This window comes from Myiozetetes cayanensis, unplaced genomic scaffold (assembly GCF_022539395.1).
Source record: "Myiozetetes cayanensis isolate MyiCay16 unplaced genomic scaffold, myiCay2020 scf1, whole genome shotgun sequence".
Lineage (NCBI taxonomy): Eukaryota > Metazoa > Chordata > Aves > Passeriformes > Tyrannidae > Myiozetetes > Myiozetetes cayanensis.
In genome coordinates this window covers 149,135,922-149,162,199 of record NW_026086604.1, presented here as the reverse complement: position 1 = coordinate 149,162,199, position 26,278 = coordinate 149,135,922, and the positions used below count along the sequence as shown (strand labels likewise).

The following is a 26,278-nucleotide window of genomic DNA, read 5'->3' as shown; positions in this document are numbered from 1 at the left end:
GAAAAGATGGCTCTTGCCAACCTGCCGTGCCTCAACCTCCCGATTTTCAGCTCCCCACGGGTTGTGTTGGGGAATATGTTCCTGCCGCTGGGAATGGGGGGAGGTTCTGGCTCACGACTGGGATTGGGAAGCAGCTCCTCTGCCAGACTCGTCAGGGGCTGCAGCTCATTTGAAATCTGCTTTCCTTGGGAAAGTCGGCCGAGCTGATCGTGGTCTGTGTCTCCATCCTCTCCTTTCCTCCCCAACTCCTCAAGCCCTCGGCCAATCCCAGCCCACGCTGGCAGGGAGATAAAAAAAAGTTCCAGGGAGATTAAGCTGTATGGAAATAAGTGCACAGGTAGGGAAGGGGAAAAAAAAAAAGAACCAACTTATGAGTGCTTTGCCTCCTTTCCCCCGGGAGAAAAGGGCTGGATGGGAGCTCAGCCTTTTTTTTGGGAGCCCACAGAGGAAGGGGGAAGGCGCATCGAGCACCATTAGCACCTTTTTTCCCATTGAATTCCCATTTCACGCCCCTCAGAGATCCCCTCTCTTAACTCGTTACAGGACACACAATAAAGTATTTTGGAAGTATCTTGTGCAGGAAGAGGAAGGGGAGATCTTTAGGAGCTCTCACCTCTTTCCACCATAATTTAGGAGGGTGTTGCTTGCAAGGGAAGCTGAAGGAAGGACCAATTCATGCCCTTTTTGTATGAAGTGACCTCGAGGTGGAATCGTGGAACCACAGGAAGGTTTGGGTTGGAAGGGACCTTAAAGGTCATCTCATCCCACCCCCTGCCACGGGCAGGGACACCTTCCACCAGCCCAGGTTGCTCCAACCTGGCCTTGGACACTTCCAGGGATCCAGGGGCAGCCACAGCTTCTCTGGGAAATCCATTCCAGGGCCTCCCCACCCTCCCAGCCAAGAATTTATTCCTGAAGATCTCATCTCCACCTCCTTTCAGCACCCCATGGATATCGCAGATCCGCGCACTGACCTCCACCGTTCCTTGCACCAGAGCAAAACAGGCACAAAAAGCCGCCGATTCCCGGCGTTTTTCCCCGTTTTCACACTCAGTTTGGGTGCTGGGCAAGAACCCATCTGCAGGTGTCACTCCTGCACACGAAGTGGAGGCAGCAGAGGAGGGCCCGGCCCAGGTGGCCACCCGGCAACTGCATTAAGACATCATAACTCGGACTAATTTGTAAACAGGCTGAAAGAACATCCACCCTCCCTGGAAGGGGGAGAAGAGTCTCTCTAAACCCCGGGGATATGACCTCTTGTCCTCTCTGTTTATAAGAGGGAGGGGAAGGGGGAAAAGGAAAAAAAAAAAAAAAAGAAAGAAAAAAAGGAGGGAGAAAGGGAGAGAAAGTCAGACTCGTGGCCGTGTTAAAACCTGCCCCCCACCATCGGCTTTTGTGATGAAAATGCTCGGGGACACTCCGCAGCTCCGGGCTCTCTGGCTTTGTCATTCAGGCTTTGCAAGGGAGAGCTCCCTTCTGTTTATTTATCAACTCGGAGCCCTTGTCAACACCTCACTTGACCGAGGTTTTAGCACCTCGGTGGGGTTTGGTGCTTTTTTTTTCTTTTTTTTCTTTATTTTTCTTTTTTTCTTTTTTTAACTCTCTCAGCCCAATCTGTCTGGGTTTTTTTTCCCCTCTCCCGAGCGCAGGTGGATCTTTCCTTCCCACCGATTCCGCAGGAATTCCTCTTCTCTCGGCGTGAGCGTCTCCCGCAGCAAAGCACCACACTGCCCTTCACACTGGCAGTGGGGTTTTGGGGGTGATTTTGGAGACATTTCATTAGTAGTTATCTCTCGTTTCACCGTTTCCCACCAGCAAAGCGCTGGCCCAGCTCGTGTTCCCCTCTCCCGTCCTGCGGGTGCGAGGAATTTGTCGTGACAAATTCGCCGCCGTGCTGTTTCGTATCGAGCCGGTTTAAAATCGACTTCTTTAATTAAATAAATAAATAATCTTAAAAAAAAAAAAAAAAACAAAAAACAAAAACACATCACCCCCAAGTAAATAATCTAAACAACCTTGCTGCTCTGCACTTTTTCAACCACATTTAAAAGGGTTTGGAGGGAGACCTTGACCAGGGCACTGCTGCAAGAAAGAGTAGACGCTCCTGTGCTTTCCTGCGTTCCTATTCCTGATTTTAATGTATCTTAATTAACTTGCTCTGTGGCTGAAGAGAAGACACTCCAGTCTGGGTAGTTTTTTTTTCAGTCCAGCGCTTGTCAGCAGCATAAAATAATCCCTGTTTAAAATGCATACTGATTTGCAAACACGCGGCTGAATCCCAACCTTCATCTCGGGCGATGGTATCACTTGAGTTTCAAAGGGGTGGGTTAGGAGCGAGTTCACAAAGAGATCAAATTCTGGTTTAAATTTTAAATTTGGGTTTGTTTTGTTTTGTTTTGTTTTTCTCCTTTTGTTTGCACCTGCAGCAGGAGTGTGGCCAGCCCTTTGAAAATGGCTGATTAGAATAGGATGTTAGAAAGGGATTAGAAAATTTCAACATCAGTGCATCGGTGATTTAATAAATAACTGTTTCTTTTATTGTTCTTTCTGCCTCATAAACACTTGCTTTTCCTTCCTTTCTTTTTTTTTTTTTCCCCTTAATCCAATGTGTATCTCCACCCTCAAAAAAAAACATAAAGAGAGACTGGATGGAGCAAAGCAAAGAAAATACAATTTCAAAGGCAGCCCTTATTCTAATTTGGAGGGAATCTTCATGGAATAATAGGCAGGGACACCTTCGTTTTTCGATGCTGAGACTTGGCAATGTGGACACCTCCAGAAAGGGATGCAGGATTTGCCTCCAGGAGCCAAAATACCAGCCCCTAAAATGTCTCTCCCAAAGAAAGCAGGTGATTATCATCATTGCTATTCTCCTGGGAAGATTCTGTTGTGCTCAGTTACTGGCACCTGAGCCTGCATTGTCCCATGAGTGGTTGGTTGTGTCCCTAAGAGCAGGTTTGGGCCCTGAAGATTATCACCTTCCAGCGCTGATTAATAGGTTTTTAATCTGAATCTGGCCCAGAGAGAAATCCCACCCGAGCAAACACACTTCACACGCACAGGAGCTCAGGTTATGTGTGCATTTACTGGATTAGAGTCCTCAGTTCTGGAGAAGATCATGGAATCACAGAACCGTAGAAGGAATGGAAGGAACCTTAAAAATTATCTAATTCCAACCCCTGCAACGGGCAGGGGCATCTTCCACTAGACCAAGTTGCTCCAAGCCGTGTCCAACCCTGCCTTGGACACTTGTTGATGGTTGAAAGGGACCAACTCAGTGGGTTCAGGAGGAAAGGACAAGAAAATGGAATATTTATCTGGCAATGTCACCTTGGCTGCTGCTGCAGCCTGGTAGAACTGGATGAGCACTTTCATTCCCTGCTGACATCAATTATTAGGGGAGAGATTTGGGTGAAACCCGTGTTATTTCTCATTAACAACGTCCCTCTCAGAAGACACTTTGCTCTTCCCAGGGCAGGGGGTCAGGGCCAGGGGGTGCTGCTCAGTGGGCAGGTGACAAGGGAGGAGCTGCCTGGTGTCACCATCCCAGGGTGCCTGGAAGAGCCAAGGCAAAGAGGTGACACCCCCAGATCACCCTCCCACCTCCCAGGGCAAGCCCCTGCAGTCCTTCTACCCGCCCACCAGGTCTCTCTGCTATCCCCGTGTCTCCAGCAGGGACACAGGGACGAGCCCCTTCCTCATTCTGGCCTCTGCCAGCTCTTCTGGAGCACCGGGTGCGTTTTTCATCCCCGTTTTTTTCCTCTGCAGGTTTGTTCTCCCGCTGCACCACTAGGTGGGCCAGAGCCCCACCGGTGAGAGCCCTCCCTCTCCTGCAGGATACGGGGAAAGCAGGTGGGTCTGCGGGATCCCAGGGGGGCAGGAGATGGAGGGAAGGAGCAGGGAGAGGCGTCAGGGAGCCCCAAAGGGTCTTGCTGCCACTCAAGGCCTCGAAGGAGAGGTGGCCTGTCCTAAAGGAGTGACCATGCCAGGGGCAGGGATCCAGCTGGGGACATGACACGTGCCAGGGTGGCACAAAGTCACGTTTTACAGAGTGGTGGCAAAAGGAGCAGAACACCGCTCCCACCACCATCACCACCAGCACCATCAATTCTGTCTGTGAAAGCCCAAAGGAAAGGATCATCACCCCAGGACAGATCTGCAAAGGGGTTGGTGCAGCTGGTGCAGCTCTCTGGGGGCTCTGCCTCCCTCACACCCAGAGCTATGCCATGGATCCCACCCTCCCTGCCCTCCTGGGGACATGCCAGCACCGGGGTTTGTGCCCTCAGCCATCCTCCCTTTCCCCTGTGAGCTCAGTGATCACACAACAACACATTGCTACAGCATTTTTTTACGGGAATCCCAAAGCAGCCAAAATCCGGGTCTGCCACCGGCATGGAATAACCTGGGAATGGCCACAGCCAGAGGTGTTTTAGGCAGTGTCAAATGCCTGCTGTTCCCTTTCATGTCTGCTCTTCCCTTCCAGTTGAGGACACCTCTTTGAAGCCTAAAGAGCTGAGAAACCCACCCAAAATTGCTCCTGATTTGCTCCTTGCTATCAGGGCCTCTTTAGAGCCTGTGGGCATCTCCCCCCACTTCAGCTGTCTGCAGATTAGGCACCAAGTCTAAAGCAGATGCCAAAGCCAGAGGAATGCAGCTCCAGGAGGAATTCTGTCCACCACCTACCAGAGCCTGGGACCTGCTGGGCTGAGCTGCCCAGGGCTCCACAGCACCAGGGACCAACGTCCTGCCAGGAGGGTTTGACAGTGGTGGCAGGAAAAGTGAAATCCTTTTAGGGTATTTGATTTCTAAAACCCCTCCAGCACCGGTCCAGCCTCCATTTCTGGGCAGCAGTGGCTTTTCTACAGCAAAGCCAGCTGGTGACAGAGAGCTGGTCTTGACAAAGGGACCCGAATTTAGCCCCAAACCCCACTGTTTCACCAGTCACACCCAGCGTTTCACAAAGCATGTTTTGATATCTGGCTCCCCAGGAATCTGCAGCAACTCCTACGTGCTCTTGGGGTTCCTCACCTGCCTGGTGGGGATTTGCTGGTGCTCCCAGCGCTCCCAACAAGCCACAGTGTGGGAGCACAGAAGGAAAAAGAGGTTTCTTGGGACAGAAGGAGAAACAGGCAGTGGCTTTCTCCCACTGCCATGGTGGCTGTCCCAGTCCATGCAGACCAGAGGGGGATTTGTGGGGTAGACAGTGAGTGAACTGCAAGTGGGGGAGTTCAGCCACCTCCCAGTGAGATCCAGTTCCAGCTGCAATCTGCAAAATCAGATAATGAATTAGATTTTCCCAGTGGGATCTCGAGTCTGGAGGAGGGAAGGGGCAGAACATCAGGAGAGAAGAAGCCAAAGCCACGCTGCTGTCACCCCACTGAGGGTCAGATCCTGGCCAGATCAGGAAAAGGATGGGAAAGAATGGATCAGCCTGAGGGAGCTTGGCCAGGGTTTGCCATCAGGCCCTAAATCGGCCGTGGGGAGAAACCCCTGCAGATCCAAATGCCAGCAGTCCCACATCCCTAAGGCTGCCTGCCCTGCATCCCTAAGGCCCGTGGCAGCCCTTTGAGCGATTCTAAGGGATTGCAAAATCTGCCCCTTGAAGGCCTGGGCTCAAAGGTAACTGTGGATAGCGGATAATTAATCGACAGGAGCGTTGCCAGGGATGGCAATGGCCATTACACACCCCAGTCCCCTTTAATCAGAGCCATTAAAAGCGGTTGGTGGTGGCAGGGGGAGCAGGGATGGTGCTGCTGAGGGAATCAATCCCTGTGTGTGTGTGTCTGTGTGTGTCTGTGTGTGCCTCTGACAAAGTGGATTATCTCCATCCTCCCCAAACAGCAGCTGCGAAGCAAAGAGGAAAAGGGAGAGTGGCTGAATTTGTACCTCCAGGTAAAGTTGCCTGGTGCTTCCTGGAGGGAGGGGCAGAGGCTTTGGGGGATGTTTAAAATCTCCTCCCCGGGAAACAAAAGGACGGGAGATTAGCTCGACCCCTGGAAGGGATGCGTGTCCTGCCCCATCCTCCTCCCCCTCCAGCCCCGCGTGGCCGGGACCCCCGAGCCCAGGCAGGGGCTGATGTCGGAGGGTCTCTGTGTGTGTGTGTGTGTCCAGTCTGCAGCGTGAGCAATTTCACTTGAAAAGACGGAGAAATCCCCTCCTTTGAAAGTCTCGGTGTTTGGTTCTTTCCAGTAATGCTATAATTGGATGGGATTTTCTCTAATACACAGGGAAAGTCCTTAAGATGATTTTTCACACACCACCACCCTCCTCCTCCTCCTCCTCCTCCTTTTCCTCATCCTACCTTATGCAATAAAAACTCCCTCCTCCAGCCTCTTTGGCTCCTCCGGGGTGGGGGAGCTGCTGAAGGAGGAAGGGGGGGATGGATTTAATACTCTCCATATAATTGCAGCATCGCCACCGCGGGGATTTGCTGGGAGAGCCGGGAAGAGCATCCATTCCCCCTCTGGAAGCAGGGAGAGAGAAGCGGCTCGGATCAGCCGGAGCTTGGCTACACGAGAGCGATTAGATCTCGGAGCACTTGCCAGAGCTCACATTTGCAATCACTTGTCATCCAACCCTAAAGAAAATAATCAGGGCCCGACCCCTGCCAAATTCCCAATGATTTAAATATCCCCGAATGAACTGCATTTCTAGTATAATTTCACTAGAATGAATATATCTCTCCATCTCGCTCAACACAAACATATCTTTATTATATATATATATATGCATATAAAGCCCTCTGCGTGTGTAAATAGGAATATTCTCTACTAAGGGAAAAAACCCAAAAATATATGCGGCTCTTAATGAGAATGAAAGCGCGTTTTGATTTGAGCTCATGCGAGGTTGCAAGCCTTCCTCCCAGAAAGTCATTAAAAACTGTACCTCTCTTTGTTCCCTGGGAGCCACAGAAATTTTCTGATTCGCAGATTAAAAAAAAAAAAAAAAAAAAAAAAAAAAAAAAAAAAAAAGAAACTCGAAGAAATAAATAAAATCTCAACAACCAGCTCTCTGTCTCCTCAATAACCACAAAAATAAATAAATAAAAAGGCGATTAAAAAAAAAAAAACAAACAAAAAACCACCAAACCCAGAAAAGAACAAAAAAACAGGCAGCAAAAAAAAAAAAATCATGTTAAAAGATCCTCGCTCATCCAGTGCCTCCATCCCCTCGTTTTCGCCTCTCCAGCCCCCTTTCAAATGAGCCAGGGGAAGGCAAAGCCTGTCAGCTGGGTGACACTTGCTCCCACATCCAGCAAGCTTTGAACAATATGTTCCAGAGGAGCAGCAACCCCAAGCCCGGACCGGCGATCGAGGAGCTACATCTTTATAAGAACGTTAATCATGATTTTTTTATTATTACTATTATTTTTTCCCCTTGTTTTCACCCCACCGAAAACCTGCGGATTTTTTTTTTATTTTTATTTTTTTTTTTTTGGACCCGTGGGATCCACCCCGAGCCGCCCCCCACCACCGCCACTGAAAAGGGACAATATGTAAGAGAGAGAAATTAAAAAAGAGATCAATTACTAGTGCCCCGTGGGGTGGATCTGGTGGATGAAGTCGTTTGCAGCAGCAGCAGCAGCAGCAGCGCCTTCTCGCAATGTCCGGGGCTGGAATTCCTGGAAATTGGGATGATCTGGAGAAGCCTTGTTGAGATTTGCATGGAAGAAGTTGATTTTTTAGCAGATGTCTTCAGTGGAGCCCTTGGATATCTGGCTGGTTGGACCGGTGGGGAAGGAAGGGGGGGGGTGGTGTGTGTGGCTGGGGGGGTGGTTGGGAATGTCTGGGTGTAAATCCTCTTTTTTTTTTTTTTAATGAAAAAAAAGGAGGAAAAAAAAAAAAAAAAGGAAAAAAAACACAACCCAAAAAAGGAACCAACTGAAAGTTTCTAGAAAGTTATTCAAATGCGTCCCGACTGTCACCGCGAGGAAACGGGGATTTGAGAAGAAGACAGAATGGCAAGAAGGAGAAACTTGAGAAAATAATAATTGCGAAAAAACCCACCAAAAAACCAAAAAAACTTTCACACCTTTTTTTTTTTTTTTTTTTTTTGCATTTTAGTAGCTTCGACCCAGGGAGTGAAATCCGGGCAGGTTGTTATAGCTACCCAAATCCACAGGGGTCCCCCCTGTCTATTTAAACCCCCTAAATCTTCCTTCCCCTTTTTAAAACTACATTTTATCCCTTGGCTTGTGGGCCAACGTGCCCCCTAATGAGTATTAAAACACTATCTCCTTGCAATTAGCTCATTCCTGACTTCACGCTCCTGATTGACAGAACAAGCCAAAGCATCAGAATTCTCCCTTTGGCAATAAGTGCTGATTGGGTCCTTTTTAAGAGAGCTACTTCAAACTTTTTTTTTTTTTTTCCTTTTTCTTTTTTTTTTTTTTTTTTTTTTTTTTTTTTTTTTTAATATTTGCCTTCAGTGTCTTGGCTGAGAGAAGAGTTTTTTAACCTCTCTGAGATTTTTTTTTTTTTTTTTTCCTTGAGAGTAGTAGAGGAAGCGAGAGAGAGGATTTACCTGGTCGGGTTGAGTTCACTTCATTTGACTTTTTTTTTTTTTTTTAAATTATTGTTTATTATTATTATTATTATTATTAAAATAATCATCCTGCCTCAGAAGAAAGGAAGGTTTTTGGCAACTCTGGTTAAAAAAAAAAAAAAAAAAAAAGAAAGACAACTTTTCATCAATGGCCTCTTTTGGATATTTCCTGTTTCTTTGTGGGTTGAGTCAGGCTCTGTCAAGTTACCCAATCTGGTGGTAAGTTTTATTCTTCTTCTTTTTTTTTTTTTTTCTCTCATTTTCATTTATTTTTCCCCTCCTCTGTTTTCTCTGCAACCCCTGCGCTTAAGATGACTTGAAATTCTCCTTTCGTTGCCACTCAGCTAAAGAGGTGGGATTGTTCCAGCGCCAGCAAGTTCTTAGAACCTGCATTTCACCTCTTTTATTTATGCATTCACTTTGTTTATTTTGACTGGGTTATACCTGATCTCTCCTTCTCCTACTGTAAAAGAGAGAGAGCGAGAGGGAGCGATCGGAAAGTTATTTTTTTTTTTTAAGTGCTTTGATCCTCTCCTGTGAAGAACAAAAGGCGCTGCCTGAATTAAAGAGATAATGATACAAGTTGACATGAGCATTTCAAGGTGATTTCGAGCTAGTCAGGTGGAAGGAAAGGAAAGTGGGGAGGTGTGGGGGGGAGAAGGATGAAAAGTTTGGGGAATTTTTTTTTCCCCCCCACTTCGCTTTAAGGAATATTTAGGGGGGGAGAAAAAAAAATAAAAAAGAGGGGCGGTGGAAAAATGGGAAGAAAGAGAAAGGGAGGTGAAGGCTCCGCAGTCTGGGTGCTGGGAAAGCAGAGCAGGGAGCGGGGACGGGGCTGGGGGAGACGAGCCCGGCGCGGCATCGGCGGGTCCCGCGCGTCTTTTTTCCCGGGGATAACGCACTTATTTTTTTTGGGGGGAGAGGAAGTCGCAGCTCCTTGGAGGGTTTTTTTTTGGGGGTTTCTTTCGCCTTTTCCGCGCTTTGCACCCTACGCCTTTAAGAGCCTTTTCTCTCTCACTCCCCCACAAAAAGCAAATGGTGCTGGGCAAGGCATGTAAGCGCACGATCTGCTCTAATTACCCCGCGGAGGTAATTGGGCTCGGGGGAAGCCCGAGCGCGGGGAGGCTCCGCCGAGGGGGAGAGGGGCTGCTCCGCCGGCAAACAAACCCCCCAAAAATTCCCCAGCGTGATAATTAATTTTTTTTTTTTTTTTAAAGTGCGTTTATTCCCTGCTCCTCCTCTCCCTTTCCCCCCACCCCCCCCAACCCAAACCGGTCGCGGGGTTCGGGCGGGATCCGTGCGGGGATCCATGCGGGATCCGGGCGGGATCCGCGGTTCCCCCCCCCCTTGCCCGGCGGTGCGGAGGTTGAGGGTGTTGAAGGCAGCAGCCTCTCCAACTATTTCAGGTATGTCTGAAAAGCAGGGAATTCGTTGGGATGGGAGAAAAGCAATAAAATGCAAATGCGTTCTCGGGAAGGACAAGGCAGAGAGAGGAGAGAGAGAGAGCACCTGGACGGGGAGTCATTAAAAAGCAATCTTTTATTCCCAGCCACCATCTAACTTATAATTAGAAACTCCGGTTGCATTCCTGATTGGAGAAGGAAGCGCATTCCTCCAATACCAACATAAATATTCCCTTGTCACCCAAGCGAGGGGAGCGGAGGGTCCCCCCCGGTCCCCCGTCCCCGCTGCCGGAGCTGCGGGAGAAGCGGCTGGCAGGGACAGTGGGGGGGAAATGCTGGGAAAGAGGAGATGGAGAGAGGGGCAGGAGTCTCCCTTTCCAAGCCGGGGGTATCAGGTGTGTGCGGGGAGAGGGGCGGGGGTGGCGGCAGCGGCGACACTTTGGTTTTTGGGCTGGTTTTCGTCATATATTTTCCGCCCTTCCCCGGTGCCGACGAGCGGTTTTAGACGTTTCTTTCGCAAGGAGAAACCCCCCCTTAGGCCATGGAAATGCAAAAGAGGGTTTGATTGGGGTGGGGGAGTCGGGGGAGAGGCCGGGAGCTGTTACATTGGCTGCCTAAATTCCATCTCACCCACCAGCCACCCCTTTCTCTCTTTATTTATCCTCAACCTTTCCCTCTTTATTTGTCCCCGAGCAAGATATAAACCCACGGCCACCCCCGCGGCTGGAGCAGCCCTGGGGACGTGGGAATCAGGGCCTGGAGGGTGGCACAGGGGTCCCCTGGGTACCTCCATGCACATCCCAACATCGGGAGTAAAGTTCCTTGGCTCCTAGTCCAGGACAGCTGCTCCCAAAACACCTGATTTAGTATCACGTTGCTTTATTTTATTTTATTTTATTTTATTTTAATTCCCCCTTTTCTTTCTTGAGGTTGTTTCTTTTTTTGTGGGTGTGGGTGTGGGTGGGTGGTGTTGTTTTTCTTTATCTGAGGGGAGGACCAGGAGTTTTTTAGTCTGTCCATGCAAACAGCAACAATCCCATCTCGACCATCCCTGCCTAAATCCTCCCCTGTATCAGCTCACAGCGATTTGATTGCTTTCAGCAGAAAATCTCTAATTGACCCTCCCCAGATTGCGTCCCCTCCCCGATAATAGTTCCTAATTAAAGAGGAAACCCCTCCTGAAGCACACGGGGCTGTGCAGAGTCACACTTGGAGAAAACCCGGGCAAAAAGGGCCGACTGAGAAACTGCATTTTCCCGTGGGTTTTGGTTAATTATTCTCCCCAAAACTAAGGGAAATACAAAGTGTGCATTTGTCAGGGGGAGCAGGGGACGTGTGTCTGTTGCCCTGAGCTCTGTCCACCTCTTACAGCTTCTTACTTGGCTGAGCTGCGTTGAAATTCCTGTTCCCACCGGGGCGTGGGGGCACCTGTTTAGATCAGGCCAAGCGGTGCTGGTGGATCCAGAAGCCTGGAATCTTTGGGAAAAGCTCAGTGGGGAAGATTCCCTCGGAGCAGTGATGCTCCCGTGCTCCATCCACGTCCTTTCAGTGACGATGGAGGAGAGAGGAGGGAGGGGGAAGATGTGGGAGCTTCTTAAAACCAGAAAATAATGTATTTACAGGGCAGGGTAAAACAGGCTTTAGAAACAACGATTTAAAAGCAATGATAGAGGGACCAGCTCCCTCTGGAACCGATGTGCCAAGTTTTTAGGGATGTGCTGACGTGATTTATTGTGCCACAGTAACCCCATGGGACCTTCTCCAGCACAGCAGCAACTGAGCTGTTCAACCTAAAGGAGCTACTGGGAGCAGCAACAGGCTCTTCCACACCCAGGGGGCCAGATTAAGAGCAAAAAACGTGTTGTTTTTTTGGTGGTTTTCCTTTCTTTATTTTTTTTTTTAAGTGTTAGCGCTGTTCATTTTTTGGTTTTTTTTTTTAAAAAAAAAAAAGAAGAGAGAGAGATTGGAATGAAGGAATAAGATTTAGGAAATTCAGAAGCAGAATTAGTGGGTAAGGGAGGATTAGATGTAACCTGTTCCCTGTGCTGTGGGAGTTTGGGGTCCATGTGGAGTCACGGTAGCAGCGTTAACAAAATTAAAACTTTCCCCAGCTAATTTGCACTGCCTTGACTGACTCCACATGGAGCAGAAAAAAAAAAAAGACATTAAATGTTTTTTAATTTATTGTTTAATCAGTAGTGTCTGGCCTGATTTGGTCTGAACGCAGCCAGAGTGCAAGAAATGATTCAGAAAGGAGAAGGGTTTGGTTCAGGAGGAGGGAAAAAACAGCAATAAAAATTAACACAAAACTTCTGTGCTGGCAATCTCCACTTGCAGCAGTCCAGGGTGCTGGTGCAAGGGGACATGATCCCAGGAGAGGCTCTTTGGGCCGAATTAAAAGTTAGCTGGCATCTGAAATGTCATTTTTCCTGGCTGTGAGGCAGCTTGGGGCTTGCTGGGGGTGTGTGTGGTCAAAGTGTGTGCCTGGAGAAGGACTGGAAGAGGGTGTCTCGTGGGAGGAGATGGGCACTGGCTGGGATCTGACGGGGTGGCATCACTTTGGGGCAGGAATGTCTGTCCCTTCCTGTGTTCTCCTGGTCATGGTGGGGCTCCTGTCCCCTCTGCTGCTCCCTGGAACACCCCTGTCACATCCAGAGTGGGGTGGGATGGGATCTGCCCCGTAACAAGCTGGAAAAGGAGATGAGCTGGAAGCACCAGTGTCTGAGTGGACACTACTCCTGGAGGTGCCAGGCTGCTCTGTGGAAAGAGGACATCAAGGGTGTGAGGATGTGTGTTGGAAACATCTCCCTGGCTTTGCTCTTGCCTGTTCCCCCACCGCTGGTCTCAGCAGCTCTCTCGGTTTGCTCATCCACGTGGGATAAAGCTGGAAAAGCCCACGATGTTCTGCAGGATCCACTTTACATGAGGGCTGGGGAGGATGATCCATCCCTGTTTTTGCAGTTCAGGAAGTGCCAGTGCACGGGAGGGGGGTGGGAGTACTGGAGTAACCTGGGGCCATTTCTCCAGCCACGCTCCGGTGCAGCTTCTGAGCCTGTCCCTGTTTGGTGGCATCAGGCTCTGCTCCAGGACTCTCCTGGGATCTGTCCCCCTTGAGGTGGGTGGAAACAGCCCCTGATTTATGCAGGGAAAAGCCAGGCCAGGCTCTGGATGCCACGAGAAACACGATTCCCCTTTGGCTGCAAATCCCACAGGACTAAGCTGAGCCTTGGCAGGCTCCTCTCTGGAGAAAGCAAAGCTTAGGTTGGCAGAGAGCAACCTAACTGATGATCCCTCTCTAGCCAGGAGGGAGGCAGAGCCCTGGAAGGTCACCCAGGGGACAGCCTGGGCCGTGTGTGTGCAAATCCTAAAGCAATCTCTAGAGCTGGGAAGCAGGAATTGCATCCCCCCACTTCCCTGCTCCATTAGCTGGGAGTGAGGATTTGGACATTTCCAAGGTGATGACGTTCCTGTCCATCCCCTGCCCTCCAGCAGTGAAAAGGGATGTTAAAGTCCATCAGCACCCAGTGCAACCCCTCTACAAGTGGCTCTCTCCCACCCTTGCCCCAAGGCTTGGGAATTGTCTTTACACACCTTTATCCGTGTCACAACAGGACCTGCTCTTCCAGGCAGTGTGTAATCATGGAATGCTGGTTCAGCCTGTGCTCAGGGACCACCAGTTTGGATTTTCAGCAGGGCAGGAGGGGTGATTTGCACCCAAACTTCAGTGGGGCAGAGGGATGTGAGTGGTAATAAAGCAGCTCTTGCCCATTCCATGCATAGGGTGTGGCGTGCAAAGGATAAGGGACGTTATTTCCCACCTCCACTTTTCATGGAGAAACAGACCCTGAGGGTATTTATGTTGCTCCTGGCACAGTCCAGGCACAGAGGAGCTGTTTGGTGAGATTCAGTGACTGGACCAAGCTCACACAGGAAGGTTTTTTCCCAGTAGGAACTGAAATTTTTGCAAGGTCTTGGCAGAAAACTCCTGTTTTAAAAATGGGGAAGGCTGGGACTCTCCCATAGAGTGTCACTTTTCTTCAGTGCGTGCTGAAGAAAATCCCTCATCTACTCAGATTTCAGACTCACTTTATTAAATTGTGTTGTCCTGCTACGTATTAATGGATTTGTTTCTTTCAATTTTAAGAGGACTCATCTAGATAAGTTACCCTGAAAACCAGCAGTGAGATATTCAAATCTTTGGATGAAGGCTTTGCATCAAACGGTCTCCTAACTAAGATAAGGAATAATTGTGCTCCCCAGCCCTTTTCTGGGAACCCCAGAGGTGACACATGTCCTGCACAGGCATTTGAACACCTCTAAGACTTCTCACCTGCAAACTCCTGAGCATTTGGAATCGAAGGATGGTTTGGGTTGGAAGGGACCTTTTAAAGGTCATCTAATCCAACCTTCCTGCAACATCTCCAACCACAGTAGCTGGAACAGGGGGTGGGCATTGCTTTGCTTTCTGTTGGCAAAAAAAAAAAAAAAAAAAGCTTTTTGAGCGTTGCCTCTAAAGAATCAGCCCTGATTTTTGCAGTGAGCCCGCGGTTTCTTCTAGGAAAGGAAAATCGAGGATTGCTGATTGTACCAGGGGAAAGCAGGCTGAGTCAGTGGTGTCTCCATCCCGAACCTGTGGGATCCCTTTCCTGCTTGCATCCCATCCCGCTCCTTGCGGGATGAGGCAGCTCCACTCCAGCCCTGCGGCGATGCCGCTGCTCATCCAGGCAGGGATTGCCACTCTCCGCACCAATTCCTGCCTCCCTGGTTGTTATCACGTGTGCAGAGCAGCAGGGGAAGGAGTTTGTTCCACGTTAGACCCCACGAGGAGCAAATATTTGGGTTTTTTTTTTCCTTCTCGCGTTCGGTTGCGCGGGGAAAATCCCGACGGGACGGTGCGGGGTTGATGTGGCCGCCCCGCGTTCCTCGAGTGCGTGACTCAAACAGCCCGGCCGCATTTCAGAGGGCTTTATTGGCCTTAATGACAGCACTTCACAGGCCTTGCTCAAGGGTTTTCGAGGGGGGGAATCCTCCGGGCGCTGAGTCAGGATGCTCCCTTTGGACAGCGGAGCTGTTCCCGGCACGGTGAGCAGGTTGGGTGTGAGCTCACAGCCTCCTCCCACCAACAGCCGGCCTGAAAATTTCCTTCCCAGAGCAGGGAATTTCCTTCCCAGGCACTGCTCTGCATCCCAAAGGAGACCCTGTGGGGGTGTAGCTGGAAGGAGGAGCAGGCAGGAGGTCTGGAGATCACGGCTGAGGAGGAGGAGAAGGTTCAAAACAGGCACCTGCTGTCTTCTGGTGATGGGGAGCCTGGTGCCTTCTGCCCAGTCAGGTGGTGGCCAGTGCTGGGATGATGTTACCAGTTAAATCCACTAAAATATGGTGGAAAGGAAGGGCAAATAGCAGGGGGAGAAGTGCTGGGCAGAGCATACATGCCTGGTCCACACACGGGACTGAGGCACAGCCCCAAGGCTGCAGCAAGAGGGTTCCCAGCCGAAAGGTCTCACTAAACCCATTTCTGCTTTGCTGTCACCACTTAAGAGCCAAATGAAGACCCAGAGCCTGGCCAGATTCAGTGGGATTGATTATTGAAAGGAGAGGAATAGTCAGGGATGCTCATCCATAAATTCATCAGTTTGTGGGTTTGCTCCAAATTCTACTGGAACTTGCAAAAAAACCCCCCCAAAAAAAAAACCAAGGGGAGGGAGGAAGAACTGATACATTAAATCCCCTGTTCTGAACTCCTAACATAGGGCACAGCTTTTCAAAGCAGCCTGTGAGCCCAGGCAGAGCTGTTCTGCATCACAAAGGTGTTGTTTGTCTCTCTTCCTGCTTTGTCACCTGCATATTCACAGCCCCCCTTCCCACTTGGATGTTGCTGCTGCTCAAGAGAGAGAGCTTTGCATTTGTGGAGGCCGAGCCATCAAAGGACTTCAAGGTGCCTTTGGTCTCCTGGTGTCAATAATAGCCAGTTATGCTTTGTGTTGGTCTAGTGAGAATTATTAGCAGGGGTGCTGTGGCTCTTTTCCCACGTGGATATTCCTTGGTGTGAAATGCTTTTCTCTTCTGGCATCTTGGAACACTCTCAGGCCTCACCAAGGTCATGTTGTAGCACCGTGGGCTGGTTCCCTTCTCACATCACCAGCCTCACAAGGTATTCCAGATGTCTGGGATGGCCTGGGATGGTCCTTTCTCCCATTCCACAGGGCTCTGCAGGCTCACAGGGTGCTGGAGCAGGTTTGCCTGGAAGGCTCAGAGAGTATCTCAGGGCTTCCTTGAGCTCAGGTCATGGTAGACCCTCACATTTCAGGCCTGGCCTCGTGTTCATCCCAGGTTTTGGAAGCTTTCCTGGTTGCCATGCATCATTCCCAGCGTTCAGTTTAAACACACCCTCCTGGAATGACATCCAGGCCAAAAATGAAGGTGCCCTTAAGGAGCCCCTGCGTGGGTTCTACTGCCAGTTAAGATGCTTGGTGGCATCCTGGTTGTCCCCAGAGGCCTGGCAGGGATTGCACACAGTCCACTGATCATCTGCCCCTTTCTCAGCAGGAGATGGAGGCCTGAAAACTCCAGAACATCTCAGTGGCACTTTAGGTCTATCTGCAGGAAATTGAGCAAAGCCTTGGGGTGGAATCCACTTTATTTGTTACATCTGCAATTTTGGTGTCTCCATCTGAGCCTTGGCTCCTTTCTGTGATGGGGAGAAGTGGGAACTTTCTTATGGTGCAGTTCAGGTCTCAGTTTTTTGACTGAACTCGATCCTGTGGAGCAGCTGAGGAAATCAGCTCACAAATATCTCCACCACTCTCATCCAGGTTTAGTCGGATTATACCCAAGACAGGCAATCCTCCTGGAGGGTTTGCTCACTTCCCTATTTTCCTAGCTGTTCAGGTCTGTAATTCCCACTGCCTGGCATCATTTCACATGGCTCAAATCATGGGCTTTTTCTCCACTATTTTCCTGTACTTTATTAAGGTCTGTAGTGTCCATTGGTGAACTGGAATGGGTGCAGCCATTGCAGGAACATTCCTTCCATCCAGGCTGCTACTAAAACCCCCCAGACCACCTCAATCCACACCAAGTTGTATTTTGTCATGTCTCAGCCCAGCTGCTGAAAGCCCGAGCAGCTCGAGTGTTTTGCAGCTTCCTCTGTAACATTTTTAATCCTGCCTCTAATCCAGGACTCTCCAGAGCATAAATCCATTTTCCTCATGCTCCTTATCCTCAAACACACCCAGAGTCTCCCACCATCCTCCAACCACATCCACAAAGTTGTTACCTCAAGATTGTTATAGAACTTCATCTCGAAACTCCTTAAAAAGAGACACGAAGTGTTTTTCTTGTGTCCCTGCCATGAGTTATCTCAGCAGAAGGATGTGGCCACTCTGATTAATGCAAGACTCGTATCTGCATTTCCAGAGCTCCCCTTGATTTTGTTTTTCCTTCAGTTCTCTGAAATCTCTTCCCTTTTCCCAGCTGTGTCCCTTAATTTCACTTCCCAGCCCTGTGTCTCCTCCACACCTCTGTCAGACCACGCGGTTCCGCGGCCAAAATTACGCACGTTCGGCTTTCCAGGGAAATTTCTGGGAGAATTCTGCCAGCAGGATTCCCACTGTGGGGTGGAGCAGAGTCCAGCCCTGTCGTAGCCAGGCCTGTGAAACAAAGCCAAGCAGAGCAGGAGCTCCTTCTGCTTCCAGAGGGTGCACCTTGGCTAATAGAGATATTTGCTGAGGGGTGGGAAGGCAGGAGTGGAACTCCTTGAACGGATGCCAAGCCTTCCTTTCACTTTGTCCCTCTGCCCCCCCAGAAGAGCAACAATAGAGCCTGTTGCTAGACTGTGTTGTGTGGCATGACAGACAACAACTCCAAATCCTTTGCAGGCTGGGGGACTCACGCTTAAGGGAGAATCCCCAATTTTTTAATGAGCTCACAGGAGCTGGGAAGAAACGGGACAGGCTGGGCAGGTAGGACTTGCGAGATTTGTAGAATTTTCTAGGAGACCCACGGTTCCTTCAGAGGCATAAAAACCTGGTTAAAGCTGGTTTTTTTAGGAGATCCATGTTTGATTTCCATCCCTCCTGGAGGGAGAATCTTCTCAGGGCTTTTGCAGTCTCCAGACAAGTGTCCTTTAGAGTTGGTGGAGAGAAATAAGATGCCACTCACCTGCTGTGTGTCACACATTTACTTTTGGATGGGATGAATCGCATCCCAGCTGTGTCAGTTTTCTAACCATTCCCTGCAGGGGGATCCTGGATGATCAGGACAGGCAAAGATATCTCCCTGTAGACAGATGAATTTTTGCTTTGAATTTTCCTAAAGGCTTGGAGCATCTGGGCATTTTGTGATCTACATAGACCTGTGTAGTGCTGAAAGGGGATTTTTCTGTTGGAAGGCCCTTCAAGGGGTGTCTTTAGTGACCAAATAACCTTTAAGAATTCTCCACTTGAAGTTGTGCTGTCTCAGTCCACACATGTGGAAGAGCTGAGCTGGGTTAGTCGAGATGCACCCCACTGCTGGGTTTGCAAAAATAGGTGTAACAGCTGCTGCCACCATGAAATCCTTTGATCCAGAAATCATCTCCTCCATCCTCACGTGCCCCAGGCCGGATTAAATAAACCTAAATCCGAATTGGGGAGAAGTAATGGATATATAAGAGCTGGTTAACACTGAGTCATTGCTAGCAGGAATATGGTCTGGCTAAGGAAGGAGCTCACTGGATCACAGCCTTTTCCTAACAGGACAGGTCATGGGTATTAGTGGATTGATTGCAAAACCTCGGAGTCCCAACAGAGAATAAGGGCACAGTGGGAACTGGTTCTTGCCTGAGTATAAGGCCCAGACAGATGGGGCAAACAACTGAGTTGAAAGAGAAGAGATAAGACACATTAGCAGAAGATTGGGAATCAGACAGGGAAATGCTAATTCAGTGGCCACTGAAATCCTTGGTGCAACTTGCCCACAGGCACATGGGAGGCCTGTGATCCAAAGGAGCAGCGAGTCCATCCGTCCTGCTGATGAAATGTCTCGTGGTGAACGAAAGGCTCAAGCCCAGTCCCAACACAAGACAGAGTGTTCTCAGCACAGCTTTCTATCAGCTCCACTGAAATTGCAATTTAGCTGTCATGTGGACCAGAAAAGTCTCCAAATTCTGGTAAAGAAACTAAATTCAAGGTTTATGTAGTGTGGCAGGTATTTACAGCCACAGGTGCCGTGGTGGTGTCTTGCCAGCAACAGTGGTGCTCCTGGTGAGGAATTTGGTCCTGCACACAGGCTCCAGAAACAGGGCAGAACTGTTTGGACTCTGGCATGCAAGAGCCCAGTTTTGGCAATCTCCAGTACCAGGAGGGCAGGGTGATATGCAAAACCTTGGCTATCTAACGAATTGCAGACTTGCTGATAAACCAGGGGGAAAAGATAACTCAGGGGGTTAAAGCACAACCCTGGGACATGGCACCTCTGGTCATATTCCTTCACAAGCCTCAAGAAAGAGCTTGGTGACCTGGACAGATGAGAATCAGAAAGCTGGGAGACAAGAGAGTTCTCTGCAGTCTCTGGCAGAGGCAGGTGCCCACATCCCATTCCAGTGGGCAGTTTGGGGTCACTGAGCCGAGCCTGAGGTAGAGGAGGGAAAAGCTGGGCTGGAGTTACCTTTCACTCACTGTTCATTAAAAAAAAAACCAACCAGTGCTGGGGTGAGGCAAACAGCCAGGGCAGCTGGGCACACATGAGTCAGTGGGACAGAGAGCAGGAGGGCAGGGTTTGGGTTTGCCCTCTGCGTTGCAGAGACAGATGGACCCGGCGCTGACGCAGCACAGCTGGGCAGGGCTCGTCACACTCCAGCTCAGGGCTGGACATCCCATCCCAGGGAGTCATCCCAGCTCCTTTCCCAGTCCATGAATGGAGGCTGACCCTTCCTGGCTGTGATTCACCGCACCTGTCGCTGATGTCAGTCTCTGACTGACGGCAATCACCGGCTCCCCGCAGCAGCCCATCCCTCTGTGCTGCTGGTCAGGAGAACCAAGGTGGCTGGTTGGGTGCCTGGGTGAACAGGGTTAGGTCAGATGCTCCAGTTCCATCGTGCCCAGATCCTTGTGGCTCCTCCTGCCCTCAGCTGCAGGACCCCACGGACAAGGAATTTGGTTTCTGTGGTGTCAGCCCACAGTGCAAAGGCTCATTCAAGACAAGGGCTCCTGCAGCAGCACCATTTGGCAAAGAATTCGTCCAGTGGACTGATTTTTGTAACCACTGGTGAGCTGCCAGGTGGAGGCACCATGGCAGGGACCACCCTCAAAGCCAATCATGGTTCTGAAATCACTGCAGAGAACTCAACAACTTATATTGTCTCCTGAGCTTCAGATTTGTAGGTTCTGCTGACCTTGCTGATAAGATCTGTGGAGATTTATTCATACACTGGTGCTGTCTAGTCCTCAAATTCCCAGACTGTTTCTCTTACTGTGAACGAGGAAGAGTTTGGTTTATCTTAAATTTCTGTGATCTTAAAGGTGTCAGAAAAGATACCTGGGGTTTTCCTTGATGCCAGAAGGATGCAGTGGCATCAATACAATGGAAGAGTGAGGGAGGTGATGTGAACTCTAAACTGACTAAATGTCAGGTCTCTACACAGGTTTTGCCATTAAAACTGTCTGGGTGCTAGGTTAGGCATGAACTGAGCCTTAGGTGCTACTGTGCTAAGTTAGGCTTTATTATTAATCTTAGGAAAGAATAGATGGAGAGACCTCAGGGGTGATTTGCGTAATTTTCAGTCATGTTGGTCCCTTCTTCTGTGAAATTCTGGTTTTTATGAAGATTGTAACTGTAAGGGGAGAGTTTGTGCAGAAGAATTTTGTCCTTCAGGTCATGGTCTTCGTGGTCCCAGAGGGGTTGGCAGGCTGGGGGCAAAGAGGGACTTCATGGAAGGGCTCTCAGATCCATTTCTCCTCTGTTCCACCTCTTGGAACCAGTCTGTACATGATCCCAGACTTAAGCAATCCTGCTGCCTGTTCGTCCCTGCAATGACATTTGAACCCCTTGGCCCAATGAGCCTCACCTGGTGGAGGTTTTCAAGAGCATTAGATGCCCACAAGTCTCACATAAAAAAGGGGCATTTAACTAGAGGAGAGCTGTGATCTGAGCCCTCCCAGGGCTGCAGTGTGTGTGCAGATGTGTGTGTGTGCATGTGAGTAACAATCTGCGTGTGGGAAATGTTCCCAGCACATCCTGAATCCAGGCAGAAGGATGGAGCAGTCAGTGCTCCCTGCTTTCGGTGCCCACAGGATAACTCCTTGCTCTTGGTTTTGTTTTCTTTCTCTTCATCTTCTGTTTCACAGACTCACAGAATGGGTTGGGTTGGAAGGGACCTCAAAGCTCATCTGGTTCCAATGCCCCCACTCATACCCACTGCATCAGGTTCTCAGGGCCCCATCCAGCCTGGCCTTGGGCACTTCCAGGGATGGGACATCCACAGCCTGATCCAGTGCCTCATCACCCCTCTGAGAAAAGAATTTCTTCCCAGTGCCTAATTTAAATCTCTCCTCATTCAGTTAAAACTGGTCCCCTTTAAGTTCTGTACAAAGTCCTTCTCCCTCCCAAAGCAAGACTCAGATCTTTGAGATCCTCACCTGGCAGGCACCTGTGCATTGCAGGTGTTTTGGTGGACAGGACAGAGGGAAGGGGAGGGATGAAGGGTTTGAGAGAAAAGCCACAGCTGGGGAGCAGGACAGACGTGGAAATGCATCCACTTCTCTGGTGGATTGGTGTTAGCAGCACCCAGTGACATCTAGAAAAGTCCAGTTAGGAACTAGTCTGAGGATTCTTTGGAGAGCAGAAGTGGGCATTATGAAGGAAGGTAGTTAAATATATATATATAATACATATGTCTATATGTATATGCAGAAGTAGGTAGAGGCACATAGCCCTCTGCTTAGCTTTAGCTTCTGCTCCAAAGGCAGGTGCAGCTCAAAGGAAAACTTCCTTTGACTGTAACAGACTTTGGGACAATCTTTTTAGACTTTCAGCTCCTTTAGGATCCTACAAGTTGCTTCACACTTTGATTCTGGGCCAGGAAAGCGCTGCTTTGGTGCAATTTCTTTGTCTCGTGTCTTAAGACTCTGAGTTCCTTTAGGTCTTGATCCTGCTGGTTGCTTCATGCTTTGACTCCAGGCCAGGAAAATGCTGTGTTTGCTTTGTGCTCATCCTCAAATATCTGTGGGCAGTTCTGCTCATTTTCTGTGCTCAGCTGGGTCACACAGGTTGAGATCCAGCCTGGGAGCAGGGAGAGTCTTTGGGCTGATCCACAGCACATTATTATACATGTCTTATATCAGGGACATCCAGAAATAACGTATGGAAATCGCTGGCATATCTCAGTCCCATCTCCCATCCCGTGGCAGGAGAGAGAGAGAGGGAGCCCAGTTAAGGCTTGCACACATCTGACAAGGTGCAGCAAAAACTTGGCTTGGAGCTGGCCGGGGTTTTGGGGCGTGCAAAGGCAGAACCGCAGAACTTTCTGCGTGTGTCCCACTGGCCTTCAGCACTGGCAACACCCACCCCTGTGCTCCCTCTCCTGATCTGCACCCGGGGATGGTGGGTGTTGAGAGCTGCTGCCCTGAGCCCCAGAGGTTCCTGGCTCAGCCCCCAGCGCTGGCCAAGCCTCAGTCAACGTGATTAATTGATTAGGCAGTTCCGTGGAACAGCATATTCTGTGCTGCCGAGATTTGGGAAACCTGGGCTCAAAACCCTGCTCCCAGCCCCGCAGGAGGAACCTCTGGAGCTCGTTTTCCCATGCCATGGGTAGGTGCCATAACCACCAAGCTGCTGACTGGGAGTTTAAAGGGGACATTGCGTCCTCCGAATGGCACCCGAGGGGCTGGGCACAGGAACAAATCACCACGAGCTAAGTCAGGGTGTGAGCTCACAAGATGCCAGGTTTTTTTCTGTGGTAACTGCCCGTGTGAATCCTCTTTCCCTGCAATAAACACGAGATGGTTCACATTTACTGGGGGGAGGATGTTCACACGGGTGTTCACGTGGCTCACACCCCGCTTTGACTCCCAGTGACTTGGGTCTGTGCCTCGAGAAACCAGCCTGAGAAACAAAAATCAAACTCCTCCGTTTCACAAAAAAAAAACCCACAAAAACCACAAAAAAAAACCAAAAAAACAAAACACCAAAAAAACCCCCAAAAAAACACACCAAAAAACCCCACCACAATTTGGTCATTTCTGCTTTCCCAGTTATACCTATTTCAGTGCATTTTTCGGTTTTCCAGAAAGGATGTTGCTGGGATTGACTCCACTGCACTGTTTTTAGCACTGAGAACTTGAGGTCCTTGGGATGCTTGGTGTGTCCACCTTCAGCCAAGCGCTGCCTCCACAGTCAGAGACCTTCTGGGCACTGACATCATATTAATATTCCTGTTTCTCACACAGCCAGGTTTAAACATGTGGAGATATGAAGCTAAGCACATAAACCACTATTTGCCCAGTGGAAAAAAAAAAAAAAAAAAGGAGGTGGTGTGGTTGTGGGATGGGCAGTGCTTGCAGGTTGCCTGGAGGTCACTGAGTACTCAGCATTTTCCCTTGTGCTTCCCATGGAGCTGGGAAATGGCCACAAAGGAAGGCAGCAGTTGTGAAGGAAAGCCCTGGGTTTCATTTCTTGGAGGGCTAGGCTGGGAGCCTCCCAGGGTTGCAGGGACAGAAACCTCTCCTAGGAAAAGGCTGAGCACAGCTGGGCACGAGCCTGAGGACAGAGCAAGGGAAAATGCCCTTCAAATTTACCAGGAGCCAAACTGAATTTTCCAGTCAAAAAATACCCCCCCCCCCAAAAAAAAAAAAAACCACTTGTTTATGGGCTGGGACTTTGTCTCGTGATGATGCCAAAGACTGGCTGACTCAAGTTATCTTGAGGCATCTCCCCTCGAGTTTGAAGGGGAAGGTTCAACTCATCCTCGAGGAGCTGTCCCACCAACTCAGGACAGCTCTGTTTGGAAAACAGAGGTTTTCTCAGGAAGTTTGAGCACACCTGCTGCTTCCAAGCATGGAAGGAGTTGTGCCTGTGCTCTGCTGGGTGACAGAACCTTCCCAAAACAGACCTCTGGATGGAATCCACTCAATTTTAGCCGTGTAACGCTCAGCTATCTCAGCTAATCATCTTCCCTCCCTCTAGAAAGCTGGGCACCTTCTGAGGGAGATTCATCCTTCCTGAGATAGGAATCTTTCTAGTGGATGTGATGAATCACTGTCTGGAGTTGTCTCTCTCTCTCCATCCACTCCAGAAACAGCCTAAACACCTCCCTGTTGGACAGAGCTGGGAGCAGGACTGAGTTCCTGAACACCCCACAAATATCATTTCTCTGATGCCACTTGGTGTCTGGAAGGTTTTTACCCCTATTTTAAGGGAGTCTGATGAGAAGCCTTTAAGTGTCTGTCATTTCTTGACCATCTTTGGTGATCTTGCCTGGAGATAAAACACCCAAATCCTCTCTGGTGCAGCCAGCAAAACCCTTCCAATTTAAACACAGCATTTCTCAATAGAATTTTTCCAGGCAACATTTACAGAAATATCACAAATATTCAGGGTTGTCCCAGTTAATGCCAACAAGTATTTGGGGGCTTTTATTTCTGGGCTTTAGGTGACATCTGGCTATTGAAGGCCAGAGTAAGATTTTTGCAGGGAAACAACATTCCACGAATATATATATATATATATATATTCTTTTTTTCTGGAGCAGCTGGTTCTTGGCAATCTGGGAAATGGTTAGTGGTTTCAGGGCTGCTGATTAACAGTTTTCTTTAGGACTGGAGTGTTGTGTGCATGGTGATAACCCATTTATGGATTTAGGAACAACCAAGACCTTGTAGGGAAAATAGAAGCAATTTTTCGTCACTGCACCTTTCAGCTCACGGTTTGTGACTTGCCAGTGGCTTGGTGTAACTTTGACAATGTTTTGGAGAAATACTGAGTTGTTAACAGCGTTTGCTAATTACAGAATCTTAGAAATAACAGGGTCATAGAATGGGTTTAGTTGGAAGGGACCTTAAAACTCACCTACTGCCACCCCCTGCTGTGGGCAGGGACACTTTCCAATGTCCCAGGTTGCTCCAACCTGGCCTTGGACACTTCCAGGGATCCAGGGGCAGCCACAGCTTCTCTGGGCAACCTGTGCCAGGGCCTGCCCACCCTCCCAGCCAAGAATTTCATCCTAATATCTCATCTAAACCTCTCCTCCTTTAGCTTAAAACCACGCTGAAAGGCAATTTAGAAACCTCTCCCTCTGAACTCGCTGTTGGATACTTTTTGTGTGTGTATAATTAAATATCTAGTTTACAGCTTCCACCTGGACTCGTGTTGTTCCATGAGTCCACAGACTCCCTTTTTTGGGGGACAAACTCCCCCAGCAGGCATTTCATCCCACCTATCCTGGACATCTACCTCAGGACAGAGCAACCTGCTTTTCAGTGGCCCTGATTAGTCCTTCTGCGAGGTCAGGCAGGGGCTAAAGTGATACCATCAGCTGGATTCCTAACTTTTAGGTGTTAAAGAGGGATTAGATGAACTCCACTGAGCACTGGTTTCTGCCATGAGCACCTGTGAAATTCCAGTCCCGGTGAAAATTGTGGAAAATTCCAAACCTAGCGAGGGTTGTTTCTATTTTTTTGTAAATCTGTTGAAGTCCTGTAACCTTGAGAGCCCCCTTCAGAGCTGACAAACGTCACACCAAGGGTATTGCAGGGCAGGGGTGAACCAGGAGGTCACTGAGGAAGCTGCTTGCACAGTGTTAGGGCTTGAGAAGTTTGCCAGTACCTGCACGTCATCCCAAAATCTAATTGGGTTAATTCTATGGCAACCCTGACTCCAGGGGAGTTTCTGACCGAGCTCTGGAAGCTTCTTTCTGGCTCTGCTTTGCTTCAAACCTCCCCAGTGGGAAAGTCTCTGTCTCCAGACTGATTTCATAAGCACAGGCCTCGGTATTTCATTAGGATTTGTTGGATGTGTGCTCAGAGGAGGCAACCTGGAATCAGGGAGACTCCCTCAGAACATCCTGAGATGTCATCACAGCCTCTGTGGCCTTGCAGGGAGTGGGTCTGGTCCCCCCTGACCTTCAAAGGTCCATGGCAATTTATTTTTGTGATGATTGCCCCGTTCTCAAAGTTATGGCAAAAGTTACAAGAATAAGTAAATGCCAAGTTTTAGCTTTGCAAGATTTAAACAGAAATGGGAAAGGCTGAGGAAGCTGGGGCTGTTCAGCCTTGAGAAGAGATGATTGAGAGGGAGCCTCATCCATGTCTACAATTATCTGCTCTGGGATGGCCCTGCTTGATGACCCACTAAGGTCC

At 49.3% G+C, this 26,278-nt stretch overlaps 1 protein-coding gene across 2 annotated transcripts in view; it reads left to right on the top strand.

Moving 5' to 3' along the window:
- The first annotated feature begins 8,542 nt into the window (after positions 1–8,542).
- Positions 8,543–26,278, top strand: part of WNT3A (Wnt family member 3A) — an 81,547-nt gene continuing 63,811 nt past the window's right edge. Inside the window, exon 1 of one of the 2 annotated variants that reach the window (XM_050309943.1) lies at positions 8,543–8,763. In XM_050309943.1, coding sequence (XP_050165900.1) covers positions 8,693–8,763 — 71 coding nt within the window. In that variant the 5' untranslated portion in view covers positions 8,543–8,692. Of the gene's footprint in view, positions 8,764–9,924; positions 9,951–26,278 lie in introns of those variants that run through there. The other variant, XM_050309949.1, reaches the window with a different exon arrangement.